General features: G+C 37.6%; 2 protein-coding genes and 1 long non-coding RNA gene across 3 annotated transcripts; 1 reads left to right on the plus strand and 2 right to left on the minus strand.

Annotated features, from left to right (window-relative positions):
* The first annotated feature begins 453 nt into the window (after positions 1–453).
* Positions 454–2,216, plus strand: LOC139649667 (uncharacterized). Its single transcript, XR_011695618.1, has 3 exons — positions 454–492; positions 1,400–1,494; positions 2,134–2,216. It is a non-coding gene; the product is annotated as an uncharacterized lncRNA (long non-coding RNA).
* A 2,428-nt stretch (positions 2,217–4,644) lies between these two features.
* Positions 4,645–25,368, minus strand: LOC139649675 (butyrophilin subfamily 3 member A2-like). The gene is made up of 5 exons (XM_071526150.1): positions 25,260–25,368; positions 24,266–24,607; positions 23,862–24,140; positions 23,637–23,756; positions 4,645–5,890 (listed from the first exon to the last, which is right to left on the minus strand). The coding sequence occupies exons 1-5, from the start codon at positions 25,366–25,368 to the stop codon at positions 5,124–5,126; spliced, it is 1,617 nt and encodes a 538-aa protein (XP_071382251.1). The 3' UTR covers positions 4,645–5,123.
* On the minus strand, positions 7,755–10,540 carry LOC139649685 (butyrophilin subfamily 1 member A1-like). Its single transcript, XM_071526160.1, has 3 exons — positions 10,496–10,540; positions 9,085–9,397; positions 7,755–8,050 (listed from the first exon to the last, which is right to left on the minus strand). The coding sequence occupies exons 1-3, from the start codon at positions 10,538–10,540 to the stop codon at positions 7,755–7,757; spliced, it is 654 nt and encodes a 217-aa protein (XP_071382261.1).
* Positions 25,369–25,680: the final 312 nt, after the last annotated feature.

The following is a 25,680-nucleotide window of genomic DNA, read 5'->3' on the forward strand; positions in this document are numbered from 1 at the left end:
GTCTTGAGGTATCCATACAAATTCAAAACAAAATGGTGGAAATGAGTTACGACACGTGTAATATCTGTCTCACTCAATTTTTCTCTCACATTCACTTCCCCTACTGTGTCTCATTCAGTCACTCCTCAGTTTCTGCTGGGTATTAAGTATCTACTCAACATTTTGATGTTGAATAGGTGCTGATGCCACGACCTGCTCCGATGTTGAAAACCTGTGTGAATACAGTGCCAAAATGAAAGTTGAGATGACGTTTGTAGTCGTCTATGGCTGCTACCTGCATCGTTTTGTGAAATCGGGACCTAAATATCATTCTGATATCAGTTCAAAACTTTCTAAATTTCTAAAATATGTTTTTTTTTATCATGCCATAACATTGTTAACAGTTTTACAGTATGCTCCTTTGTTCTATCTATCTGCCACCCATTCACTGACTCACTGTCCCTCTCTCTCTGTCAGGTGAGGATGGCCCTGTTTACTACGCCTTGAGCCTGGGTGAGACTCCCAAAGCGTTTATTACATTAATTACAGTATTTATTCCCATATTAATTAGTTATTAACAGCTGTTCTCCAGGTGTTGATAAGAACTATGAACAATGCTGCAGCTGGACCAATAGTCAAGCTGTGACAAAACACCTTGACCATGTCTAGGGATAGGTTCACACCAAACATGTTTGGAGTGGTTTATTTGAACTCTGGACGACTGAAAATGTGAGTTAATGTGAGTTGGTACGGTTTTGTAGGAGTGAGAACCAACTACAGCTACCAATGACTACAAAACACAAGCTTTTATGGGTATAAGGAGGAGGATTTTGACATCTAATAGCCAGTTCTTCATGCTTGGAAAGCCTAGCATAGCAACATGAAGTCTGGACTGATGCTCATATTCAGCTATTTCTGGTATGAACACCAGAGAAGAAGAGTCCATCAGACTTAGTTAAATTTACAGGGACTGAATTTGGTTTGATCCCCGCTGTGCTAACCTGCAGAATGACAGGTCACCACAACTCTGTCCAATAAACAAGCTACTTATGAGTCATATGACTTTTGTTTACAAGCTCTGGTTCACCTGTAATTGAGCAGTGTGAACCTAAAGGAACCAAATACAAAAATCCAACCAAGTCAAGTTTTCCACTATGGCTCGGACCAAAGAAAACAAAACTGTACTGTAGGGGTAATCAAACCCAAACTTGATTGTGACGATGGCAGAGCATCTTCTAGTGACAGACATGGCTCTCTTTCCAGTTCAATCTGATTGTGTTCTATAGCTCAAGACACACTGCCAAACATGTCCTCCTTAAACAAGTTATTTATTATCATATTCAGTCTTAATGTCTTATTCTTCTTAAGGCAAATGAAACATGCCAAGAGGCTGAGATAATTCTACTTGTTTCCAAAGCAGAACCAGGAGTGTCCAGCTCCTCCGCGAGGCCGAATCCCTCAGCAAGAACTGATCCACTTTTAACAGACCAGGATCTCTATTCTACTATCCAGTAGGTGAGACTGAGGGTAATACTGACCTTGAACAGAGATGATTCTAAAATAACTATTTTATGAGCAATTACTCAAATTTTTAGCCATACTGGGCTTCACTTTCTTGCTATCAATCATCAATTGAAGTTGTTACCTGGAGGTGTAGTGAGGACCCAAATGCAGGACAGCGAGACAGGTGGTGATCAAACCCCAAGACTGGGTGTTTAATATAACAGGTTGCAGGTGACACAGGAAAACAAAAACGAGAGCTCTTCACACATAAACTGACACATGTAACAGAAAGCAATGATCCGACCAAGACTGACTGGGGAACAAGACTAATATACACATGGGGGGTGATTACAAATGAGACACAGCTGGGGCAGACAGGAAACTTGGTACACGTAGAACTAAAAGAACTAGACAGAGAAACATAATACACAATGAAAAACCTAGACAATGAACAAAGGCAGAAAGTCACAACCATGAGTTTTATTGGAAAAGTGAATTTATCTCACCCCACTGATTTTTATGACTTGCCTCGATAGATAAATGAAATGAGGCCAAATAGAGGTTTAAATAACTTGTCAACATCAATATTTTTGCAGTGTGTGCTATTTTTTTCACCAACTGTTGTCTCTGTATATCCTGTGTGTGTTACAGGTCACTCAAGGAAGAGACGCCTGACTGAAGGAGGGACTTTGAGTAGCTTTTATGTGAACTTCAGTATTTTTACCTTTTAAATCTAATCATTTACGAGTACAAAAATGTTAAACTGGCCAATCCTAAATTACCTCTATATCAAATATGCATAAATGTGTGAAGGTAATGCTAAGTTAAATTAATATTAAATAATATTAACAACATTAAATGCACTCATTTCTCCATGATAGCGCCTTCATCAACACCACCTCTCCAGCTATTTTTGGTTTGAGTTGAGCCTGGTTGTTGTCGAGCTAGTTCACTAGCCTTGCTAGCTATTTTTACACAAGTAATTTTACTACTACAGAAAGAAACAAATCCACTCTAAACACATTAAAAAGGTTAAAAAACAGTTGCTGGTGATGAACCTTGCATTTCTGATCCCAGTTTCTTGTGGATAACTGGCCGAATAGACAACGTCACGTCCAGATACTTCCAGCAGCTACAATGGAGTTTGATAGCAGAAAATATTCCAATGGTAAATCAGAATGCAATGCAGCCATAAGAGATGATGTGTTTTGAGAAAGAGGTGTAGCTGTGATCATAGACACAATCCATTATTCACCAGTTGGCTAGCTAGCTATATTTCTATGCACATATTCACATGTTCACACCTGTTCTCTGGGGTTTGGCGAAAGGCATATTTCATCATTGTGATGCACCGGGCCAGCCGACTTTTTCCTCAAACAACTTAATAAGCCGACCGTAAACACGTTTCCATCTCAGGGAAGTAGTTCCATCACACAGAAAATAGTCCTCTGCGTAATGAAGAATTTGTTCCCATTTGAATTTGATTTGGTAATAACTACAATAGCCTGAGTTTTCATGGTAACAGAGATTTTTAAAATTGAAACTATGTTTTTGTGAGCTGTATTTAATTGTAAAGGTTTTTAGCTTACAAAGTAATGAGAGTAGAGCAAACGTATTGCTGATTTTGTTATTTTCATAGAATTTGTTGACGGTAAGAAATGTATTTAAAAACACCAGCATTATCCTATAAGCTTCAGACACACACTGATAAAATAACACAAATTGCTGCACTTTTAATGTTTTTAGAACATTAACAGAAGTACCAAATAGGTCTGCTGTAGATATCCAGATGAGTGATGTTTTCAAATCTCATCATTTTAAGAGCATTAAAGAGTGTTGTGTATATTCATATTAAAAGACAGCACAGCTTGTGTACATTCATATAGTTAAAGACAGTACAGGCTGTGTACATTTATGAGGACAGTAAACATTGTGTACATTCATAGTTAATGACAGTGTACCTCAATGAACTGCAAGTTACATGGTTGTTGTGATGAATTAATGGTATGAAGATGATTTTCATGAAGCCTCAGACACACACTGATTAAATGGCACAAATTGTTGCACTGTTGTTGCTGTTTTTAGAACATTAACAGAAGAACCAAATAAGCCTGTTGGACATGTCCAGATGAGTGATGTTTTCAAGTCTCATTATTTTAAGAGCATTAGTGGGAGCTTTGTTTGTATTCATAATAACAGACAGCAGAGCCTGTGTACATCAAAAGTTAAAGATAGAGGATAGAGGACAGTAAACATTTTGTCATTCATAGTTAATTACCGTTAATGAGTGTACCTCAATGAATTGGAAATGATCTGGATTGACTGTACAGGTCAAAGTACATGGACTGTTCAAAGCATTTCAAAATGGACTTGCATGGTTATTATCATTATCATCATCATCATCAGCCTTCATCTGAGAGCTTCAAATAACACACTGCATCAGGTCTATTTTCAAAAGCGTGCTATTTGTTTGAGAGTGCAACAGTTAAACTACCTTGTGGTGGTGCATCTTTTAAATAGACACAGCGTGGTCAACAGCAAAGCAAATTGTTTGGTAGAGAATAGTTTGCCTTGAACCAGAACTCTGAACTGGTAGCCACACTGTTCTACAACTGTTAATATAATAATGTTCCATTAATGTTCCATTCTAAACCATTAATGTAATAACAATTTGCAGTTAATAATGTAATAATCCTGTTAACATAATACATTTCCCATTAATGTTATAAGGTTACTGATCTGGGAGATAAGGGTTGGGTAGTACAGTATTTCTGAAAATGCATGAGTAACCAGACAAACTGCAAATTTTGAAGAGATGCATATCTGTTTTCAATTTTTTAACCATTCAGACAGGGGTGAACATGCAAATCCATACAAACATTGGTAATAAATGATGAATAAGGAAATGGCCCCAAGTCCAAGTTACATCCAGGAACATTCATTTATCGATGCTGCCCCCCAAAGGCCTAAAATTGTTTGTGGCAAATTATAGAAATGGCCTGTATGTACATATTTTAATACCATTATGGTTAATGGGGGTACAAATAATATTCAGAGAAATTTTCCACAAAATAATCATACCTTTAACATGTCTTAAACAGACCAGACAGGAATGATTTTCCGATCACCATTATTTATATACTACTTATTTATTTTTTCTTCATACATGTGGAAAATTCTCTTAATTGGATGAGCTAATTCATCTTGTTTACAATGCAGTTTCACTTGTTTCAGGAATTTTCTAGAAAATACGTGTCAGTATCTTGAAAGGCACAAGGCACATGATAACACCAGGGATCTAAATTAAATGAATTTTGTTCGTCTTGTCAACGTTTCATGATTCTTGACTGTAGAAATACATTGCATCCGCACTCTAAGTTTGCCTTGTCTTGCCTTGCCTTACATACAAAATACATAATTATTTGTGGCTTCCCTCTTGTCTCTTTCCCCTATTCTTTATAATTCTGACTTCCTCCTCTGGTTTCTTCTGTTTGATTAGTGTCAGCTCTTCCCTCCATGACCTTATCTTTCTCATGTAGCTCTTCCTCATGCTCTGCTTCTCTCTTATTGAAATCCATGTTGGATTGCTCCAGCTGCTCTGTGATTTCCTCCACACCTTCTGTAGGTTTTACTTCCTGCTGTTACTCTGACTCAAGTTTCCTCTTAATATCATCTCTCTGTTTCTCTATTTCCTCAAACTTCACATTGATTTTCTCCTTCTGGCTCTCTGCTTTACTCTTCCTTTGTATCATTTTAGTAATCTCACCCTCTTTGCTCTCCAGTGTTTTCTCTGTCTTCTGTAGCTCTTTCTCAAGTTCTGCCTTTCTCTTGTCCAGGCCCATTTTGGCCTCTAACAGAAGCTTTTTATCTTCATCTTTGTCTTTTTCTGCTGCTTCTTTCTGTATTTTGAGGTCAGCCTTGTCTCTCTCCCTCTCTGTTATTTCCCTATCCACTGACTGAATCTTCCTCTCGTTCTCATCCCTCTGTCTCTCTACCTCTTCCAGTTGCAATTGGAGTCTTTCTCTTTGGTTCTCCAGTCCCTTCTTCTGTCCCATCAATCTAGTAACCACCTCTTCTGCATGTTTCTGTTCATTCTCTTTCTTCTCTCTCTCTTCCTGAAGTTTTCCCATTTCCTTTTTCAATTTCTTCATTTTCTGTATTTCTGTCATGCGCTGATTTCTTTTTATTTGTTCTTCGTCAAACTGAAGTTCTATGTGATTACTTTTAGATTTGCTCTTGTTTTCTCCTTCTCCCTCGACCAGATCCTTCATTGCCTCTCTTTCTGCCATGGGCTTCTCTCCGTCTCTTTCTCCGTCCATCAAAACTTGAAGTTCTGTGTTGTTACTAGGTTTGGTCTTCTTCTCTCCTTCTCTCTGTTCAGTTTCATCCTCATGGTTCTTCTTGGTCTCTGTGTGTATAAAGAGGAAAAACAGTGTTGAAGTTGTAAAATTGAAGAAGACAGCTGCAGAAAACAGCTGCCCAACAGAAATTTGATGGTGAAGCTAGAAACAAAAAAATATATATATATTAAGAGAATGCACTTGTACAACACATTAATCTCAAATACTTCTTAGGTTCCTTTTTTTTTTACATTTTCAGTTCCTTGTCTCCTCCACAAAAATAAAACAAGTCCATAACTAAATCAATGATCAGAAACAAAAAAAACAAAAACAGAATAATAATAAAAAAAACAAGATAATAAAGTAGTAAAGAAAATAAATAAAAATTTTCTATTTTGCACTGATTGCAGAGATGACTGATCGCAAGAAGGACCACACTACACCTGCAAGTGCTACAGAGCAGAAATACTTCATAGTTTTGGATCGTAACGTATATTCATTCTAAATACCTTATAGGCCAGGACAGTGTATACTTGCACATTTGCATGGATCCCCTTTCTTGTGAAATGTCATTTTTCACTCTTGTTGTTAAAATAGAAAGATTTTGTTACTTTAATGAGCTTATGGTCCATGTGATATAATGCCTAAATAATTATTACTACTACTACTACTACTACTAATAATAATAATAATAATGATAATAATAATAATAATAATAGTAATAATAATAATAAACTTTATTTGTAAAGCACTTCAAAAAGAGTTTACAAAGTGCTGAACAGAAAGAAATAAAATCAAATAGGCCTACCTTAAAACACACAATAAAATAACAATAACAATAAAACACAATAAAACACAGGTTAAAAAGAAGGAAAAGCCAAGCAATAGAGGTGAGTTTTTAACCGTGTTTTAAAAACATCCACCGATTCAGCCATTCTGACATTGTAACTGTTCCATAGTTTGGGGGCTAAAGCAGCAAAAGCTCTGTCTCCCTTTGATTTGAGCTTAGTTGGAAGGACAGCTAAAAGACCTTGGTCTGACGAGTGAAAACTCCTTGAGGTATGGTAGCGTTTTAGAAGTTCAACAATATATATTGGAGCTCTGTAAGTAATTAAGAGAATTTTAAAATCAATTCGAAAACGTACTGGGAGCCAATGTAAAGAGGCTAAGATGGGGGTAATACGAGCAGAACGTCTAGTCTTAGTTAGGAGTCTGGGCAGCAGAATTTTGGACAAGCTGTAGTCGATTTAAAGATGACTGAGTCAAGCAAGTAAAAAGTGCATTACAGTAATCTAAATGGGATGTGACAAAGGCCTGAATTAAAGGCTGTTTTCTATAATTTAGAAGGAAGCTCAGCTTTTTAATTACATTAAATATTTTAATTAAAATGACAGTATAGACATTTACTTGCCTTGCAGTATGAATGTATTATAGATTATGAAACACTTAATTCCAAAATGAGACATAAACCATTTAAAAAAATGTACATCAAATTGGCTGATGACACAGGAGTAAAATTCAACATGTAATATTATTCATATTTTCTCTACATGATAACCAACAAAAAACAAACATGTATCATACTTATTTTTTTAATATTAAACAATGAACATGGGTAATTTTTTTTATGGAGGTTTTGGAATGAAACCCTTCATATCAGTATAACCATCAAAGAGCTGTGACAGTAACTTGACATTAAGAAAGTAGAAGAAAAATGTATTTGTGACTTACTGATTTTGTTTTGTCTCCATTTCCACACAACAAAGACAACTGCAGCAATACACATGAAGACAACAGCCAAGGCGATTGTGATATAAACAGCAGCATAAGATGGAACGATGAACAAATCATCTGGAATGACAAAACACTGCATACAGCATGACATTTAAAATGAGACCTTGGCTGTTTAAAACTAATAGTATCCATATGAATTTAGAAAACATTTTTACCTGGAACATGAATGTGTGTCTCCCTGGTTTGGTTGATGTTCTGCTGTTGAACTCTACAGGTGAACCTGTTGGTGTCGGTCTTCTCCACAGTCACTCTGCTGCTGACAGTATAGAGGCCATCAGGACCTCTGACTGTCTCTGTAGGTCCAGCAGAGAGGATGTTTCCCTCACCGTCCAGCCAAAACACCTCAGGCTCTGGGTACCAGCCTTTAGATTCACACCCTAAAACCACTTCACTGCTGTTTTTGATAATCCCAATGACAGGAGAGGAGACAGCACCTAATGATGAGTAAGAGGAGAAAATTCAAACAATGGTTTCAGTGTAAATTGAATAATGATAATTATCAAATCTGTTAAGTGGAGAGAACCATCTGATAATGTGACTATCTAATGATGCACACTTGCAGATCCTCTCATTAAATCTGGAAAAGCAGAAGCCAACAGTGCACATTTGCAAACTCTGCATACCATAAAACTTCAAATAAAGAGTGGGGAGTGTTGTGTGTCTATCTATCTATTGTAGTTCTATCCTGAAATATAATTAAAATTAATAATGTCATGTCATGTTGCATGTAGCGGAACACAGTGACATAATTTCCCTTGAAATTCATTATCAAACGTAGCTGGATTGCTTGCACTGCGATACAGCATTGCTCATATTGTTACCCAATACATTATTAGATGATGATTATTATTATTAGAGTTTTTTTTATTTCACTTGTCTGTCTTTGACAGTTTTTGTTGCATTTTGTTTTGATGCTACAAGAATGATTACCAGTATGTAGTAGTTGATTATTTTCAGTTATTATTTAAGCTACATATTCATTATTATTTGTAGTAGTAGTAGTAGTAGTATTAATAGTAATATCTTTGTTAGTAATGCCATTGGACTAGACGGTAAATTTCAAAATCTGCAATCTGCAAAAAGCCACAAATCTGTCAATAGTCAGTATAGCGAAAATTCTTTGGCATGATGACAAAACCGTACTTTTAATCTTCAATATATTTTGTTTATTGTATTTTAGGTGAAGGGTCTTGTTGTAATCCCTGAACTGACTTGGAACTCCAGGCAGAGAAAGTTATAGACCATTGTTCTTTCCTCCCTCAATAACTACCATCGGCTGCCCTTGAAAAAACATTTAACCCCCAACAGCTCAGTTTGCAACAGCAGAAGACTGTGGTTGTACTGGTCAGCTCCCAGTGGGAATGGCTGTAACTGTATGAATGTGAAGCAGGGCTGTTCATAGCAAAACTCTGCATTGGAAGAATAAAGGTTAAAAAGAAACATGCTCAATGAGTATATGCCCACTTACCAACAACAAGCTGAACGATAGAGTCTCTATCCAATGAGGGAAGGAAACATCTGTATTTTCCCTCATCAGAGAGTTTCACTTTGGAGAGTTTCAGTGAAATGTCTCCGTGCTTCAGTTTGTCGATGAACAGTGACGTTCTTCCTTCGTAGGACGGGTGTTTATAACTCACAAGTTCCTGACCTTCACGCCAAACATGAACAAATCTGGGGTTCAGATCAGGTCTTGCCCACTCCAGTGTCGTCGCAACAGCATCCATGGCAGGTTCCAGGTGGCATGGCAAAATTATGTCATCATCAACTATTGCCACTATTGGCTGAGGTGGACCAATCACCTGAGGCAGACCTGGGAAGAAATAAGTTTGTTTGTATTCCTGTTGTGAGAACTGATTGAACTGACTCACCTCTATAAGGTTGTGTGTCGACTATAAAACTCTCATTTCAATGCTGGCTTCTTTTTCTATTTACATTGAATGGAAATGAAAAGGGAAGCACTGGTCATGGCTACTGCATTTGCAGTGCATTGATTGATTGATTGATTCTGCTAAAACCTGAAAATCTGCAGATTGGAGTTGTAGTTACATAAACATTTACATCAACTCTTGGAGGTGGAGCTACTCTGAAGACAGAAATAATGAGACTGGTTGAGTTAAAACTCAGTGGGCAAAGTTCCCTCTTTGGCACTGAAGTTTGTTAATTAGCCAATTTGCGCTCGAAAAAACTGTGGTTCTTTGGCTTCACCCATAAAACTCTAATCTCTGAAAAAAAAAGAAAGAGGCAGTGCTGTACAAAGATGTTATGTGTCATCAGCATTCAGAGCATTCTTTGAATGACTGGTTGTACGAATTATTTGTTAAACTGTGCATAAATTACAAAAGACAGCCTGTTATGCTGCTGTGCAAAACCGATACTTGCCAATCCTCCCGATTTTCCCGGGAGACCCCTGATGTCATGCCCTTCACTAAGATGTTCTCATTTCTCACGATCTTCTCCCATAGTTTGATCGAATTTCAAAATCTGACCATTTACTGTATTGCTTAAAAATAGACATCACCACTAATCTAGGCCCTATACTGTCACTGCTGTCTCCCAAGTACGTTACACCAAAAATGCAGTCTCCATGGTTACGTTATTAGCGGTTCTCACTTCTGCCTAATTCCATATTCACTAAAAATCCCTTGAGGCAGACTAGACTGCTTAGTTTTTGGCTGGGAGTCAATGAGTCTGTCTCACATTTGACAGCATTTACAGGTAGCCTATGATTTTTTTTTTTTTTAATTACATCATATCTTAAGTCTAAACCGTTTACCTTAAAGCACACACCTAGGTGTTCCTGATGTGTTAGAGTTACCTCCACAAGAGTGTGTTAGAAGAAGACAGACAGCAGCGTGATGGAAAACCAAGGAACTGAAGACACTGAGCTGAGATTTAAGAGACAGTCCGTCCTTCAGCTGAACCATCCTTGAATTCTGAAAAATGACATGAACCAGTTGTAAAATGTTAATTTCTAGGAAGAGAATATGGAAGAAAAAATGCCTTTTTAGTGATATTTATGAAAAATAATGAAATCCAAAATATCTCTTCAACCAGTCAAAAATGAAGTTCCTCTTGAAATGCTTTAAGGTCTTTATTCTTATCTACCAACAATCATTCTGTAAGAGTGTTTTTTTGTTGTTGTTGTATTTTATTTTTTTTCTCAGAATTTAGAATGAAGCTCGATCAGATTTTGAGAAAAGGGTAGTTTTGATCCTTCATAGAGCATCCATTTATTTGCTTGTCTAGTAAAATGTCAAACTGTAAATGTACCTTCAGAATCTACATCCACCATGTTGAATAATGTAACAGGACATAAACTGCTCCACAGCTCCCCCTGCTGGCCATTCCTTTATTTTAATTCAAGTTCAAAGACTCAAGATTCAATATATTTTAATTACGCTTGTAGTGTGAATACAAACGTGGCCTGGTGAGCTGTTTCAAACCTTGCAATTTTACAATATTGAATAATAGTAATAATAATAATAAAGTAATTTCCTCTACAGTATGTACAGTATGTCCTTCATTGTGTGCTTGAGAACTAGTTTCACTTTCATCTGTCGCCAAAGACTGTAAACAGTTGTGACTTTAAATTGTGTGTTGAAGCTGCCAGGTTTGTTGAATATATTACACTGATTATAACCCATCGTTTCTAAATTCCAATACAAGTCCAATCGCTTCAATAAATCACTGACGTGTAAACCCATAATGACCGACAGTTTGGTGACAAAGGAAGACAAAGGAGTTTGTGCTCAATCGCTCAAAATAAACTGTGCAGTCAGTTTTCAAAATCAGTTAAGTGCTGTTGAAATGTTACATGATGAAATTATTTCATGCATATTTCGCGCGCAATAAATGGCTCATACCTATGAAAAAATAATTGTGTTTAAGAGGAAACCAACAGCCGTGAAGGCAGACCAGCTTTTATTCCAGGCGACAACGTATTTCTTTTAATTAAAAAATAGGAAAAACATCACTAGAATAAACAATTTAAGAATAATAATTTAATTTATAAAAGCCTCCATACCTGTTGCACGATAGAGTCTCGTCACCACAGAGGAAAGTAGGCTGCACGTCCAAAGTCCTCAGATAAAAAAAAAAAAAAACGTACCTTCACCCTGGTCACCTGTACTGGGCGGTAATGTGTGTTTACTTTGTGTTTTACTGTATATCTGCTGCTGTTTATGTCTATTAGACTTCAGTCTATATTAAAGAAGTGCATAGCGTTGTAAGTGTGCATGTGTATTAGATTTTATCTTGTATCAACAGTGTTGGAATTGTGCAAGTCTATCATAAATGAACACTGTTGTGGGTGTGCTTTTCAATTTGCTTATAGGCCATATTAATATATAGGGTTCGACCAATATGGGCCAATACCAATATATTTTTGTATAGGTCTTCTGATAGACAATATTTTGGCTGATATTCAGTATCTATATATTCTACCATTTCCTTGCCCTAAAATTAAAAGTAGGCCTATTCACTGTTTCCCCCAGAATTCTTCTCCTCAGAGTGGAAAAGCCTCTGAAACAGCATTCAGACCATCATGGGACACTAAAACTCTCCACTGAAACCAGACTGATGAAATTATTTTAGTGTCAGCAGCTCTTTAAGGCAGAGTGACCCACCACACCTATTCAGTGGTAGAGAAACTCTGGGATACGTTAGGCCTTTTACAGAAAACATTATTGAACAATTAAATTTTTTAATTTAATTGTTCAATAATGTTTTCTGTGCAAAGAAGAAGCTGTGGTCAGGGAGGAGCCTCCATCATATCAGAGGTGGACGACACTGACTGGCTGACGTGATAAGCACAAAAATGATTGTTTCTCTATTTCTTTATTACATGAGCAATAACAATATTTGTCTGTCGTCTTGGCAACCCAGAAAAAGGACATGTTTCTGAGATAGATGATAGGTCTGCTGATTTACAGCAGGGGGCAGAGTAGGAGCTTTTATTCATGCTCATAACACCTATCAACCCTTTGAGTGACTGTGTGTGTGTGTGTGTGTTTGTGTGAGTGTGTGTGTGTGAGAGAGAGAGAGAGAGAGAGAAAGAAAGAGAGAGGGAGAGAGGGAGAGAGAGAGAGCGAGAGAGAAGAGGAGCAAGAAAAAGAGAGAGAGGGAGAAAGAGAGAAGTGTGTGAGAGAGAGATGGAAGAAGAGAAGAAAGGAAAGCATGATACCTGTAAATATTTCTCCAAAGTGCTGGATGCCCTGCAGAATGGAGTTTGGCCAGGTTGTCTACAGCAGTGGTTCTCAACCTGGGGTCCAGGGACCACCAGGGGTCCTTGAGGGGATTCCAGGGGGTCCCCAGCAAATTGAATCGTTAAACATCACCATTATTTCATTTAAAATAAGTTAATGCAATTCGAGAATGTAGAAGAATGATTATTATGATCATTGTTTCACTGTTATCTCTCTATAATTCGCAGATAGTCATTGAATTCTGGACAAAATCATATCTACCAATAAAAATATTCTCAGATTTGAGTCCGATAGACAAAATCTCATCAAATGGGGGTCTGAGGCCCTAATGTGGACTAAATTAGGGATCCGCGATATGAAAAAGGTTGAGAATCACTGGTCTACAGTATGTGTTGTCTGCATATATTTATGGAAAATATCCTACATAATGTCACTATGATGAGATGCCAAACCATGTTAAGATCAACTGTCACCCAGGTTACCAAACATGGAAACCTGGGTAGCAGGGTGGCCTGGTGCCAGAGATGGTGGATAGGGGAGGACATGAAGCATATTAAATCAATGGGAGGAAAATGGTCTTCTCTTCCTGTCTCCTCAGTGGGCGGAGCGGTGTCACTCTCACAGAATATAAAAGGCTCAAGCACTAGTCTCAGTCTTCATGGCGCTGACAGACAGAACCCACGTGAAAAGGACCCAGGACCGGATGCCAGATTCTGTCTCGATTAAAAAAGTTTAAAGTTTCTGCTGAGACCATCACATGATCAAAAGGTCTTCTGTTGAAGAACTGCTGAGCAAGACATTGAACCCAAATGCCTAAATGTAGCTTACTTGTTAACAAATAGTGCAAAACTAACTGCGATGGGGCGGCTCTGGGGAGGTGTAGTGCGTAGAGAGACTTGTCCCTGTGTTAGCAAGCATCCGCCCTGCTAAAGTGCTCTTGAGCAAGACAAAATGCTCCAAGAAACTGTGGTTCTTTGTCTCCGGCCATTGAGGTTTAACTCAACCAGTCAGATTATTTCTTCCTCCAGAGCAGAAATATTTGTTAAACTGAAACTCCACTCTGTGGTTGTGTCAACAGCAGAAATAATCTCCACAGGAAGGGGAGGTTCTCACCTACATTAGATCTTAGCTGTTATTCAGTCTGATGCTCAGACAGTCAGCAGCAAGACAGCATGGAGGTTACAGCTCTCTGCCTCAGACTGTGTGAGTACTGAGTCTCTCTTTCTATTTCTCTGAGATTTACAAATCAGAAAAACTATATAAAAGAGGTTGCTTGAAGTTGAAAGCAATCAAAACACTATGATCGATAAAAACAAAGCTTAGTAGCAGTTAGAAATGGTAGTGATAGCAACAAGATAATATTTTACAGATCCTACACAAATCATAAAGCAACTACTATGTGGAATTGAAGAAATTCCTGTGTGTGAGTGAATATGTCACATTGATAAAAAACTGTATTTTTTTACATTTACATTTTAGACCTCAGCACATTTAAGATCCATTGTGTCTTTGTCATGAGTCCCTGATGGAGGATTTCTGTCAAAAAAAATGTTGGTTTTTCTGAAGCTGAATTTGTTCTTCCTTTCATTTACATTTTAGGTGTTTAGTTGCTGCTCAAATTTATAGATCAGTAACATTACAAGCAGCCAAGAGTCAGAGGTCACAGCAACTTGATGACAGATGTAATACCCCAGTGTCCCTAGAATGATCATTTAAGATAGAAAAGTGTGAGGTAAAGCAATGAGAGCCAGTTGGAACAGTTGAGTATTTTGGGAGTGAATTGTTGTTGTTTTTTAGCTAGCAGACACGTATCTACCTGTAAAAGTGTCTATATGCGATGTACATCTCTCCTCCTTTGTTTCTCCAGTGATGAATGTATTGCTGCTGCTGGGTGCACAAGTTCAGCACGGTTATTGTGCTCAGAAAGGTGGTAAGTAGCAATTAGTTTTCAAATGCTGACAGAGCAAACTATACATTACTTCTCTCCATGCCCACACCAAAAGCCTGACTGATTTAAATTTAAACCTTAACATCTATTACTGTTTCACAAGTGCTATATACCTAAATATCTGGTGTGTCTATCTGCATAATATAAAATTTACGTCATTCCTTCATATTTGCAGTTAAACTTGAGTTGAGTTTTGTATTTTGTGAAGAGTTCAGTTCCAAAACATACAGGTGGAGAGCGGATGCTTCAGTCTGTCTTTGGTAAAAATTACTTGTTTGAGTCAAGGGTAAAACAATACTACAAACAAAGAAGCCACAGTTCTTTTTGTGTGCAAAAATGTATTTTGTATGAGTAAGTTAAATGTTTTGGCATAGGTGCCTTCATCAGCGGTTTTACAAAAGAAGAGTGCCATGGCTTCCTTTTTTCAAATATTACAGATCCATTGATGAAAAGCACAACAAGTTCATCATTCAATATGTCACCAAGGCTTAAGTTACCTTTTATCTGTTACAATGTACAGGTAGAGTCATTTGTTTTGATTTTGTGCTGTTTATCATTTTGTTAGATGTTATGTTTTTCAAATAGTGGATATTTCCTTTAGGAACAAATGTCTTAATTTAATGTCTCTCTTCTCTGTTTCTCTCTCTCAGATTCTCATATTGTTCCTGACAGACTGCAGTTCTTTGAATACACGTCTGTCTCTTTTAAGTGTGAGGGGTCTGATGGCTGGACTGGATGGAGAGTTATGAGGAAGATCAAGGGAAACATAACCACATGTCCCACTGACTGGGGGGTGCTAAATGGGTTGTCCTGCACCACTGAATCTGCCTATACAACAGACAGTGGAGAATACTGGTGTGAGGCTGGAAAGGGAAAGAGAAGCAACGCTGTCAACATCACTGTCACTGGTATGTTTATAGTAACTGAAGAGTTCAATTCCAAAAATGCTAAAAAGTAAATAAATAAAAGTCATTACCTGAGGTCCATCATTCAGTATCTCTAAGATATAAAGAATTCAGTCTGTAGAGGTGTGATCATTTTGTAAAGCAAGTACTTAAATTACCTATTATCTAAAAATACCAGGATCTTTTTTAACCTTTTCTAGCAGTCGTTTCATTCTTAAGCTACTACTCACCTCTATCATCAATCAAACTTTCACAATAAAAGCAAAATTAAAATGATAAATTAAAAGAATGAAATCAAGAGATGAAAGTAAAAGAGGAATACAAATATAAAAAGAAAATAAAAAAATAAATAAAAGTTGTAAAATGTTTGTTTTGCTTCATACTGTATGACTGTTTTTGACCTTACCTAAAAGCCAGGTTAAAAAGGTGTTTTCAGCCTTTGTTTAAAAAGGGTTTCAGGTTAGTTAGAGATGGAGTTGAAAAGGGACTTATAGGGAACTATATTCTTATGCTTATATTTATGTGGCTGTATTTTGACAATATGACATATAGCTTTTATTCACTCCCTGCGGCTGATTATCTGATTGTGTATGAAACTCATGTTTAACATAAAATATTTTTTTTTATAAATCACATGTTGTCCAGCTGGGTCTGTGATCCTGGAGAGTCCTGTCCTTCCTGTGATGGAGGGAGATGCTGTGACTCTGCGCTGTCGAACCCAGACGACTCCCTCCAACCTCCCAGCTGATTTCTATAAAGATGGCTTCCTCATCAGGACCGGCTCTACAGGAGAGATGACCATCCACAGTGTTTCCAAGTCTGATGAAGGTTTCTACAAGTGTGACATCTCTGGTGTTGGAGAATCACCAGAGAGCTGGCTGGCTGTGGGAGGTGAGACAACAGTGTTTCCAAACAAAATTAAGACAATTTGATTTTTGCATGGCCATGTTTCATGAAGATGATATGTGACGTCATGTACCTACTTATGTCAAGACCCAGTGTTTGACACTTTTACACTTTTTTTTTTAACTATTTCCATTATACATTACTTCTCTCCATGCCCACACCAAAAGCCTGATTTATATTTAAACCTTAACATTTATTACTGTTTCACAAGTGCTATATACCTAAATATCTGGTGCATCTATCTGCATAATATAAAATTGACATCATTCTTTCATATTTGCAGTTAAACTTGAGTTGAGTTTTGCATTTTGTGAAAAGTGCAGTGCCAAAGCATATAGGTTGAGAGCGGATGCTTCAGTCCAGCTTTGCTAAAAGTTACGTGTTTGAGTCAAGGGTAAAGTAATACTACAAAGAAAGAAGCCATGGTACTATGTCTCTCTTTCTCTCAGTTTCTCTCTGTCAGATCCTCGTATTGTTCCTAACAGACTGCAGCTCTTTGAATACAAGTCTGTCTCTTTTAAGTGTGAGGGGTTTGATGGTTCGACTGGATGGAGAGTTATGAGGAATATCAAGGGAAACATTACCACATGTTATACTGACTGGGGGCTATCAAATGGGATGTCCTGCACCATTAAAAATGCCTACACAACAGCCAGTGGAAAATACTGGTGTGAGGCTGGAAAGGGAGAGAGAAGCAACACTGTCAACATCGCTGTCACTGGTATGTTTATAGTAACTGAAGAGTTCAATTCCAAAAACGCTATATATCCATTAAAAAATACATGAATAAATAGTCAAAAAGTCATTACCTAAGGTCATGGACATCATTCAGTATCATATAAAGAATTCAGTCTGTAGAGGTGTGATCCTTTTGTAAAGCAAATACTTAAATTACCTATTGTCTAAAACTACCAGGATCTGTTTTAACCTTTTCTAGCAGTCGTTTCACTCTTAAGCTACTACTCACCACTATCATCAATCAAACTTTTATAATAAAAGCAAAATTAAAATGATAAATTAAAAGAATGAAATCAAGAGATGAAAGTAAAAGAGGAATACAAATATTAAAGGAAAATAAAAAAATAAATAAAAGTTGTAAAATGTTTGTTTTGCTTCATACTGTATGACTGTTTTTGACCTTACCTAAAAGCCAGGTTAAAAAGGTGTTTTCAGCCTTTGTTTAAAAAGGGTTTCAGGTTAGTTAGAGATGGAGTTGAAAAGGGACTTATAGGGAACTATATTCTTATGCTTATATTTATGTGGCTGTATTTTGACAATATGACATATAGCTTTTATTCACTCCCTGCGGCTGATTATCTGATTGTGTATGAAACTCATGTTTAACATAAAATATTATACATGTTGTCCAGCTGGGTCTGTGATCCTGGAGAGTCCTGTCCGTCCTGTGATGGAGGGATATGCTGTGACAATGCGCTGTCGAACCCAGACGACTCCCTCCAACCTCACAGCTGGTTTCTATAAAGATGGCTTCCTTATCAGGACCGGCTCAACAGGAGAGATGACCATCCACAGTGTTTCCACGTTTGATGAAGGTTTCTACAAGTGCAGCATCTCTGGTGTTGGAGAATCACCAGAGAGCTGGCTGGCTGTGGGAGGTGAGACAACAGTGTTTCCAAACAAAATTAAGACAATTAGATTTTTGCATGGCCATGTTTCATGAAGATGATATGTGATGTCATGTACCTACTTATGTCAAGACCCAGTGTTTGACACTTTTACACTTGGTAGAAAGTCCATTCATATAACAATTTTATGAAGAGACAAATAAATGTCAACTTGTATTGTAACTGATTTTAATCCGCTTGCAGTTCCATTGGGGTAAATAATGTGAGAATACCTGCAAAAAATAATTTTGGGGCTAAAATGTATTCTGTAGTCTATAATAATTTTATTACAGATCACTACAGATTTTTACATTCAGATTGTTGCATTTCTTCAACTTTATCATGTTCTGAAACCCCAAAAGTAAGTAATTTTAACATAAAAAATCAGAATTACACTTTCCAATACAAATCAACATGTCAGGATTTTTTTTTTTTTTTAATAAAGTGACATTATCTTGATACTGGTGGACTGAAATGCTTTTTTGGTCCCCCCAAACATCCCAACATCTCTGAAAAGTCAAACAGGGGGATTTAGGCATTAATACAGACTGATAATGTATATATATCCCATTTATTTTGTTATTTTAATTTTAAAAAAAAAGTTGCATATTGCAGCATTAAGACTTGTCTCATCATGTTAGAGCATTAACTTTTTATCATCTTTCCAGAAATTCACAGAGAGACTCATCCATCCCCTGATCTCCCCCTCCTCCTGATAAAGACTGTTGTCATATTTTTATTGATGGCTCTGGTGTTGATGGTGGAACTGTTTCGATGTTGGAGACACAGAGGTACAGAAAAATAACTACCGACTAATATGAGTAACTGCCAAAATAAAGGCAACAGTTGAGTAAATAAGGGCTGCAAAGTACATTTAAAGCAGGTTCTTCCAAACAGGTTTGGTCCCTAGAATAATGAAACAATATCCCATCATGCTTAGGGTGTGGCATCCCTCCAAATAGAGTTCAAACACTTGTAGAATCAATGCCAAGGAGCACTGAAGCTGTTCTGGTGGACCAACATCAATATCTTTATTATTCAGTGGGGGTGGGTTGCCTATACGCTTCTAGACCAGGAGATACAGAGTTCAGAGTAGAGTTATATTTAAAGTGGTGGCTTCAGACACTAGTGATAATTTGAGCTTCTCTGATGCAAACCACATGAGAAAACCACAGACAGAAAAAGGTAGAAGGGCCCCTCTCTCTAGACTCTGTAGCAACGAGCAAAAGTTTATGTAGTTTGACTCATGCAGTACAACAGGTAATATAGTTTGATAGACTAACTAAGAGGCATTATGTCTTGAGGTATCTGTATGAACTGAAACAAAATGGTGGAAAAGAGTTACCACAAAACATGATGTGTAATATCTGTTATGTCTGTAATTCCTCTCACACACTCACTCCCTCCTTTCGTCTATAGGTGTCTCACTCAGTCACTCTGCCACGTATTCCTTCCTGTTATGTTGTGGGCCAAACTGACCTGTTTCAGTGTTTTTCAGCATGATACCTTCTCTGCTTGCCTCAATTAGTGTCATGAACGTGTAAAAAAGAAAAATATCTAATTTTGTGCATAGACAAGCCCCCCTTATGGAAACCATTGTAGCCAATGGAAAATAGAACATCTTTAAACATCAGTTTTTCACTTATGGAGCATTCAGTCCTTCTAAAAAATAAACAACAGACATCTTAATGTTTTCTAGATAAAGTACGCAAATTCTCTGAATCAGAATGTGGGCTATCAGGGATAAAACAGCCACCATTAATACGTAAATATTGATTAGCTGATGAATAATTAAGGTAAAGATATTTATGGATTCTCTTCACATAAATTGTATTTTTCTAAACTGAGGTTTCTATTTGTGTTTCTGCAGCTCAAGGTGTGAGGGAGAAGAGCAGCTGTGATGATGTCATAATGGAGGAAGCCATGTAACCTGATTCATTACAGTCAGGTACATCTAGGCTTTTAACCCTTATCATGCTTTTTTTTTAAATTCTGTGTATGTGTTCAGCTTTTTGAACAGGAAAAACAAGCTTGTACGTTCCTCAGAATGGCGAGTGAGTTGTTGGGTGATAGTGTCTCCTGTTGCTGTCTGTTATCTCATAAATAAAATCGACTTTTATATTCTTTATTCGATTTGTTTCATTACTTTATTGTTTGATCTGTAACATATTTTTAAAAGAGGCTATGCAGGTCTGCCACTTACTGTGACTATTTCAAGAAATGACGATTCTCAGAAGTGAAGTCAGATAAAGACATTTGTAGTGTTTTAAACCACACCGTCTCTAAACTGAGGCTGAGTTTTTCAGAAGTGTTTATATATTTACAACAGAGACAAAATAAAGTTTATAACCATGACAAACCCTCTGCAGAATAACCACAGCATCTCTACACCTCTCTGAATAGAGTCTGTGGGTTTGTTTTAGCATTGACAAGTTCCAGTTGACAAGACCAGCACTAAGGTCAACTCCATTGTTTTTCATGCTAACAGCTGCTGAAACTATGATCTCTTAAATGTTTTCTGCAGCTAGACCCTGACATGTCAGGACAAACAGCATTATGGGAAGGATGAAGCAATACAAGGACTGATGCAGATGAACTTCCAGCAGAGAGGCTGCAGAAATGGTTAAATTGACAACTTGATTCATAGAGAACACAGCAAAACTGGTCTATATGCTCCTGTTTCCCCTAATTTTAACTAAAGGAATTTCATTAGTATTGTTTGCAATGGAGAGTTTTAGTGTCCCATGGTCTAAAGTTCATATGGTCTAGAGGCCTTTCCACCCCACCAGGAAAAAAACTTCACATTTCAAGACAGACACATTTATCAAGCTATTTACAATGATCCAACTTTATTTATTCACACACACAAAAAACATGAAGTCACCTGATGTCACATTATACAGGTGTGATGCACTGATGGAGATCCTTATGTGAATTCTCACAAAGGAATAATGCACAAGTTAATTATCACAGTGTTATATTACATTCAGAACAAGCAAAACTAAGCAATACAATCTATCATGATAGAAAAAAAAACAAAAATATAAATATCCTATGATACAACAAAGTGTCACAAAGTAACTAGTGTGATCAAAACCTGTGATTGTAAATATTCTTATTTGAATGTTCACTGCTAGTGTGTTGATGTTTAGTCTGCTGTCTTACAGTTGGTCTTGTCTCCACTACATGTGAGCTCCTGTTATGTTTTGTCCTGCAGTGTCAGTCCTGTATTGTGTGACTGTCTTGTAATCTGTCAGCAGCAGTTAACCAGCTCAAACTCTTTGTCCACCTGCTGGACTTGGTGAACAAAACGGATTCTGATTCTGACATTAACATTATGATTTTCCACTTTTTCCTCACTTATTTACACATTTATTTATCCCATTATAGAAGATTGTGTAGCAGAGAGAGAGAGAGAGAGAACTGAAACATAAACACTGGGAGAGCTGACCTGAAATTCAAGCATTAGGCTGAATGAGCAACCTGCTCAACTCATTTTCACTTTCTGATATGTTAATGTGTGATTTAGTCATGTGACACAGAGGATGTGAATAGAGATCAATAAGCTGCTAAATGTCGACAGTTTCTATAGTTATTAAGTGGAGAAATTAAAATCATGTAAAATGACTGCTCACATCTAATATTGGATCACTATTTCTTCTTGCCCCCTTCTCTCTCTCTGTGTGTTCTCTCATTTTCCTTTCTGACCTTCTCCTCCTGTTCTTCTGTGTTTGATTAGTGTCAGCTCTTCCCTCCATGACCTTATCTTTCTCCTGTAGTTCTTCCTGACTCTCTGCTTCTCTCTTACTGAGTTGGAGTCTCTCCAGCTGCTCTGTGATTTCCTCCAGACTTTCCAGAGGTTTTACTTTCTGCTGTTGCTCTGCCTGAAGCTCTGTCTCCTGTCTGAACTCTTGGTTTTCTCTCTCTATTTTGAGGTTTGTCTTCTCTGTCTCTCTCTCTGTTACTTCTCTACTGACTGACTGAAGCTTCCTCTCTCATCCATTTCTTTCTCTTTCTCCTTCAATTTCACTTTGATTTGCTCCTTCTCGTTCTCTTTTATCCTCATCCATTCTATTGTTCTGGTAACCTCTCCCTGTCTGTTCTCCAGTGATGTCTCTTTCTTCTGTAGCAGTTTCTTAAGCTCTGCCTTTCTCCTCTCTAGATCCTTTTTGACCTCTAATGGAGGCTTTTTTCTCATCTCTTTTACTGTCAAATTTGCTGACTGAAGCTTCTTCTCATTCTCATTGTTCTCCTCCTCCTGTCTCTCTACCTCCTCCAGTTGTGATTTGAGTTTTTCTGTCTGGCTCTCCTGTTCCTTCTTCTGTCCCATCAATTTAGCAAGTAGTTCTGTCAACTCTTTCAATTCGTTCTCTATCTTCCCTCTCTCATCCATCTCTTTCTCCTTCAATTTCACATTGGTTTGTTCCTTCTCGTTCTCTGCTTTCCTCTTCCTTTCTGTCTCTCTAGTAATTTCTCCCTCTTTGTTCCCCAGTGCTTTCTCTGTCTTCTGTAGCTGTTTCTTAAGTTCTGCCTTTCTCCTCTCTAGATCCTTTTTGACCTCTAATGGAGACTTTTTTCTCATCTCTTCTACTATGCAATTTGCAGACTGAAGCTTCTTCTCATTCTCATTGTTCTCCTCCTCCTGTCTCTCTACCTCCTCCAGTTGCAATTTGAGTTGTTCTCTCTGGTTCTCCAGTTCCTTCTGCTCTCCTGTAAATTTCGCAAGTAATTCTTTCCTCTGCTTCCATTCGTTCTCTTTCTTCTGTAGCTCTTCCTCAAGTTCTCTCTTCTGTCTCATCAGTGTAGGAACCAGCCATTCCAACCGTTTCTGCTCCTCTCTGTCTCTTTCTCCTTCCATCAGAAACTGAAGTTCAATTTCTGTGTCATTATTTATAGATTTGGTCTTCTTCTCTCCTTCTCTTTGTTCAGTTTCATCTTCATGGTGCTTCTTGGTCTCTGTGTGCAAATAGAGGCAAGAAACAGTGTTGAAGTTCACATTTACTGTATTTATGCAGTGTTGCCTTTTGTAGAGAAAAGGTATGAAATTGAACACACAACTGTAGGAGCACAACAGAAATGTGATGCTGAAGCTAAAAACATCAGTTGTATATTAAAATGACAGCATATAAGACATTTTACTTGCCTTACAGCATATAAAGCATTTCATTCCAAAATTAGACATGAACAATTAAAAAACCACAAAAAAAAACTTTTCTGACAAATTGACTGACAGCATGTGAGTAAAATTCAATATGGAATACTATACTTTTTTTTTTCCACCCTATAACTTTACAAAATCTTTTTTTTTTAAATATCACAAGTACTTATTTATCTTTTATATTGAACAATAAACCTTTCATATCACTATAACCATCAAAGATCTGTGATAGTAACTTTACATTAAGGAGAAGAAAAATGAATTTGTGACTTACTGATTTTGTTTCGTCTCCATCTCCACACAACAAAGACAACTGCAACAATACACATGAAGACAACAGCCAAGACAATGCTGATATAAACAGCAGAACTAGATGGGACCATGAAGAACTCATCTGAAATGATAAAACACAGAACAGCATCTAGTTTATATAAAACTAGACCTCAGTTGTTTAAAGCTAATAAAGTGTCCATATCATGAATTTTGAAAACATTTTTACCTGGAACATGAATGTGTGTCTCCCTGGTCTGGTTGATGTTCTGCTGTTGAACTCTACAGGTGAACCTGTTGGTGTGGGTCTTCTCCACAGTCACTCTGCTGCTGACAGTATAGAGGCCATCAGGACCTCTGACTGTCTCTGTAGGTCCAGCAGAGAGGATGTTTCCCTCACCGTCCAGCCAAAACACCTCAGGCTCTGGGTACCAGCCTTTAGATTCACACCCTAAAACCACTTCACTGCTGTTTTTGGTAATCCCAATGACAGGAGAGGAGACAGCACCTAATGATGAGTAAGAGGAGAAAATTCAAACAATGGTTTCAATGGAAATGGAATAACGACATACAATCATCATCTGGATTAACAAAGATGAAGAAAACATGCATAATGATCATATGCCCACTTACCAACAACAATCTTAACAATAGATTCTCTACCCAATGAAGGAATGAAGCATCTGTATTTTCCCTCATCAGAGAGTTTCACATTGGAGAGTTTCAGTGAAATGTCTCCATGCTTCAGTTTGTCGATGAACAGTGACGTTCTTCCCATGTAGGACGGGTTTTTATTGATCAGAAGTTCCCGACCGTCACGCCACAAATGGACAAATCTGGGGTTCAGGTCAGGTCTCGCCCACTCCAGTGTCATGGCAACAGCATCCGTGGCAGGTTCCAGGCGGCATGGCAAAATCATTTCATCACCAACTATTGCCACTATTGGCTGAGATGGACCAATCACCTGAGACTGACCTGGGAAGAAATAGCTCTCATTACAATGCTTGCTTCTTTTCTACTTATATGGAATGGAAATGAAAAGTGAAGTGCTGGCCATGGCTGCTGCATTTCCCGTGCGTTGATTGAAAACCTGGTTGAAATATTTGTTTTGCTAAAAGTTGAAATACTGCAGATCGGAGTTTCTGAGTTTTAGTTCTATAAACATTTACTGTACATCAGCTGTTGGAGAGCTGCAGAAATAATGTGATTGGCCAAGTTAAACCTCAATGGGTGGAGCCAAAAAACCAAAGTTTTTCTGTTAGACTGAAGCCCGCTGAAAAAGGCAAGAGAGTGGAGGATGCTAACACTGGATAAACGCTGCATCACAGCCTCCAGGAGTTGAAAGCTTCACCTGGTCCAGAGAGCAGCTTAGTGGAAGTTGTCCTGAGGAGAAGCTACAAGCAGAAATTTGCGGCTCCCTTCATTCCCAGCCCCCCTTTCATATTCGTTACATCTGGCAATCACTGCGGGGGGCGGCGTGTTCGGATGTTTCTGTTTCAGAGAGTTACATTTCCAAACTTCACCCCCCCCCCAAACAGAAGCCCCCTCTGACCTTCAGAACACATCTGAAACCCTCTCAGACCAAAGTATAAAACAAGCTTAATGATGTGTTTGTGTGTTAAATTACCTCCACAAGAGTGTGTCAGAAGGAGAAAGACAACAGTGTGATGGAGAACCAAGGCACTGAAGACTGTGAGCTGAGATTTAAGAGACAGTCCGTCCTTCAGGTGAAGCATCCTGGAGTTCTGAAAATTGACATAAACCAGTTGTGAAATGTTAATTTCCAGGAAGAGCATGTGGAAGAAAAAATGCTTTTTAAGTGGTATTTATGCAAAATAACCAAAACCAAAATATCTCTTCAACCAGTCAAAAATGAAGTTACTCTTAAAATGCTTTAGGGTCTTTGTTCCTATCTGTCAACAATCATTCTATCAAGAGTAGATTCTTTTATTTTATTATTTATTTTTATTTTATTGGCTTTCTCATTTTAGATTGAAGCTCTATCAGATTTTGAGAAAAAGATATGAGTAGTTTTCATCCTTCATAGT

This window comes from Centroberyx affinis, unplaced genomic scaffold, assembly GCF_046629955.1.
Source record: "Centroberyx affinis isolate AG114_WGS23_722 - 3 ecotype Tasmania unplaced genomic scaffold, CSIRO-AGI_Caff_v1 ptg001387l_1, whole genome shotgun sequence".
NCBI lineage: Eukaryota > Metazoa > Chordata > Actinopteri > Beryciformes > Berycidae > Centroberyx > Centroberyx affinis.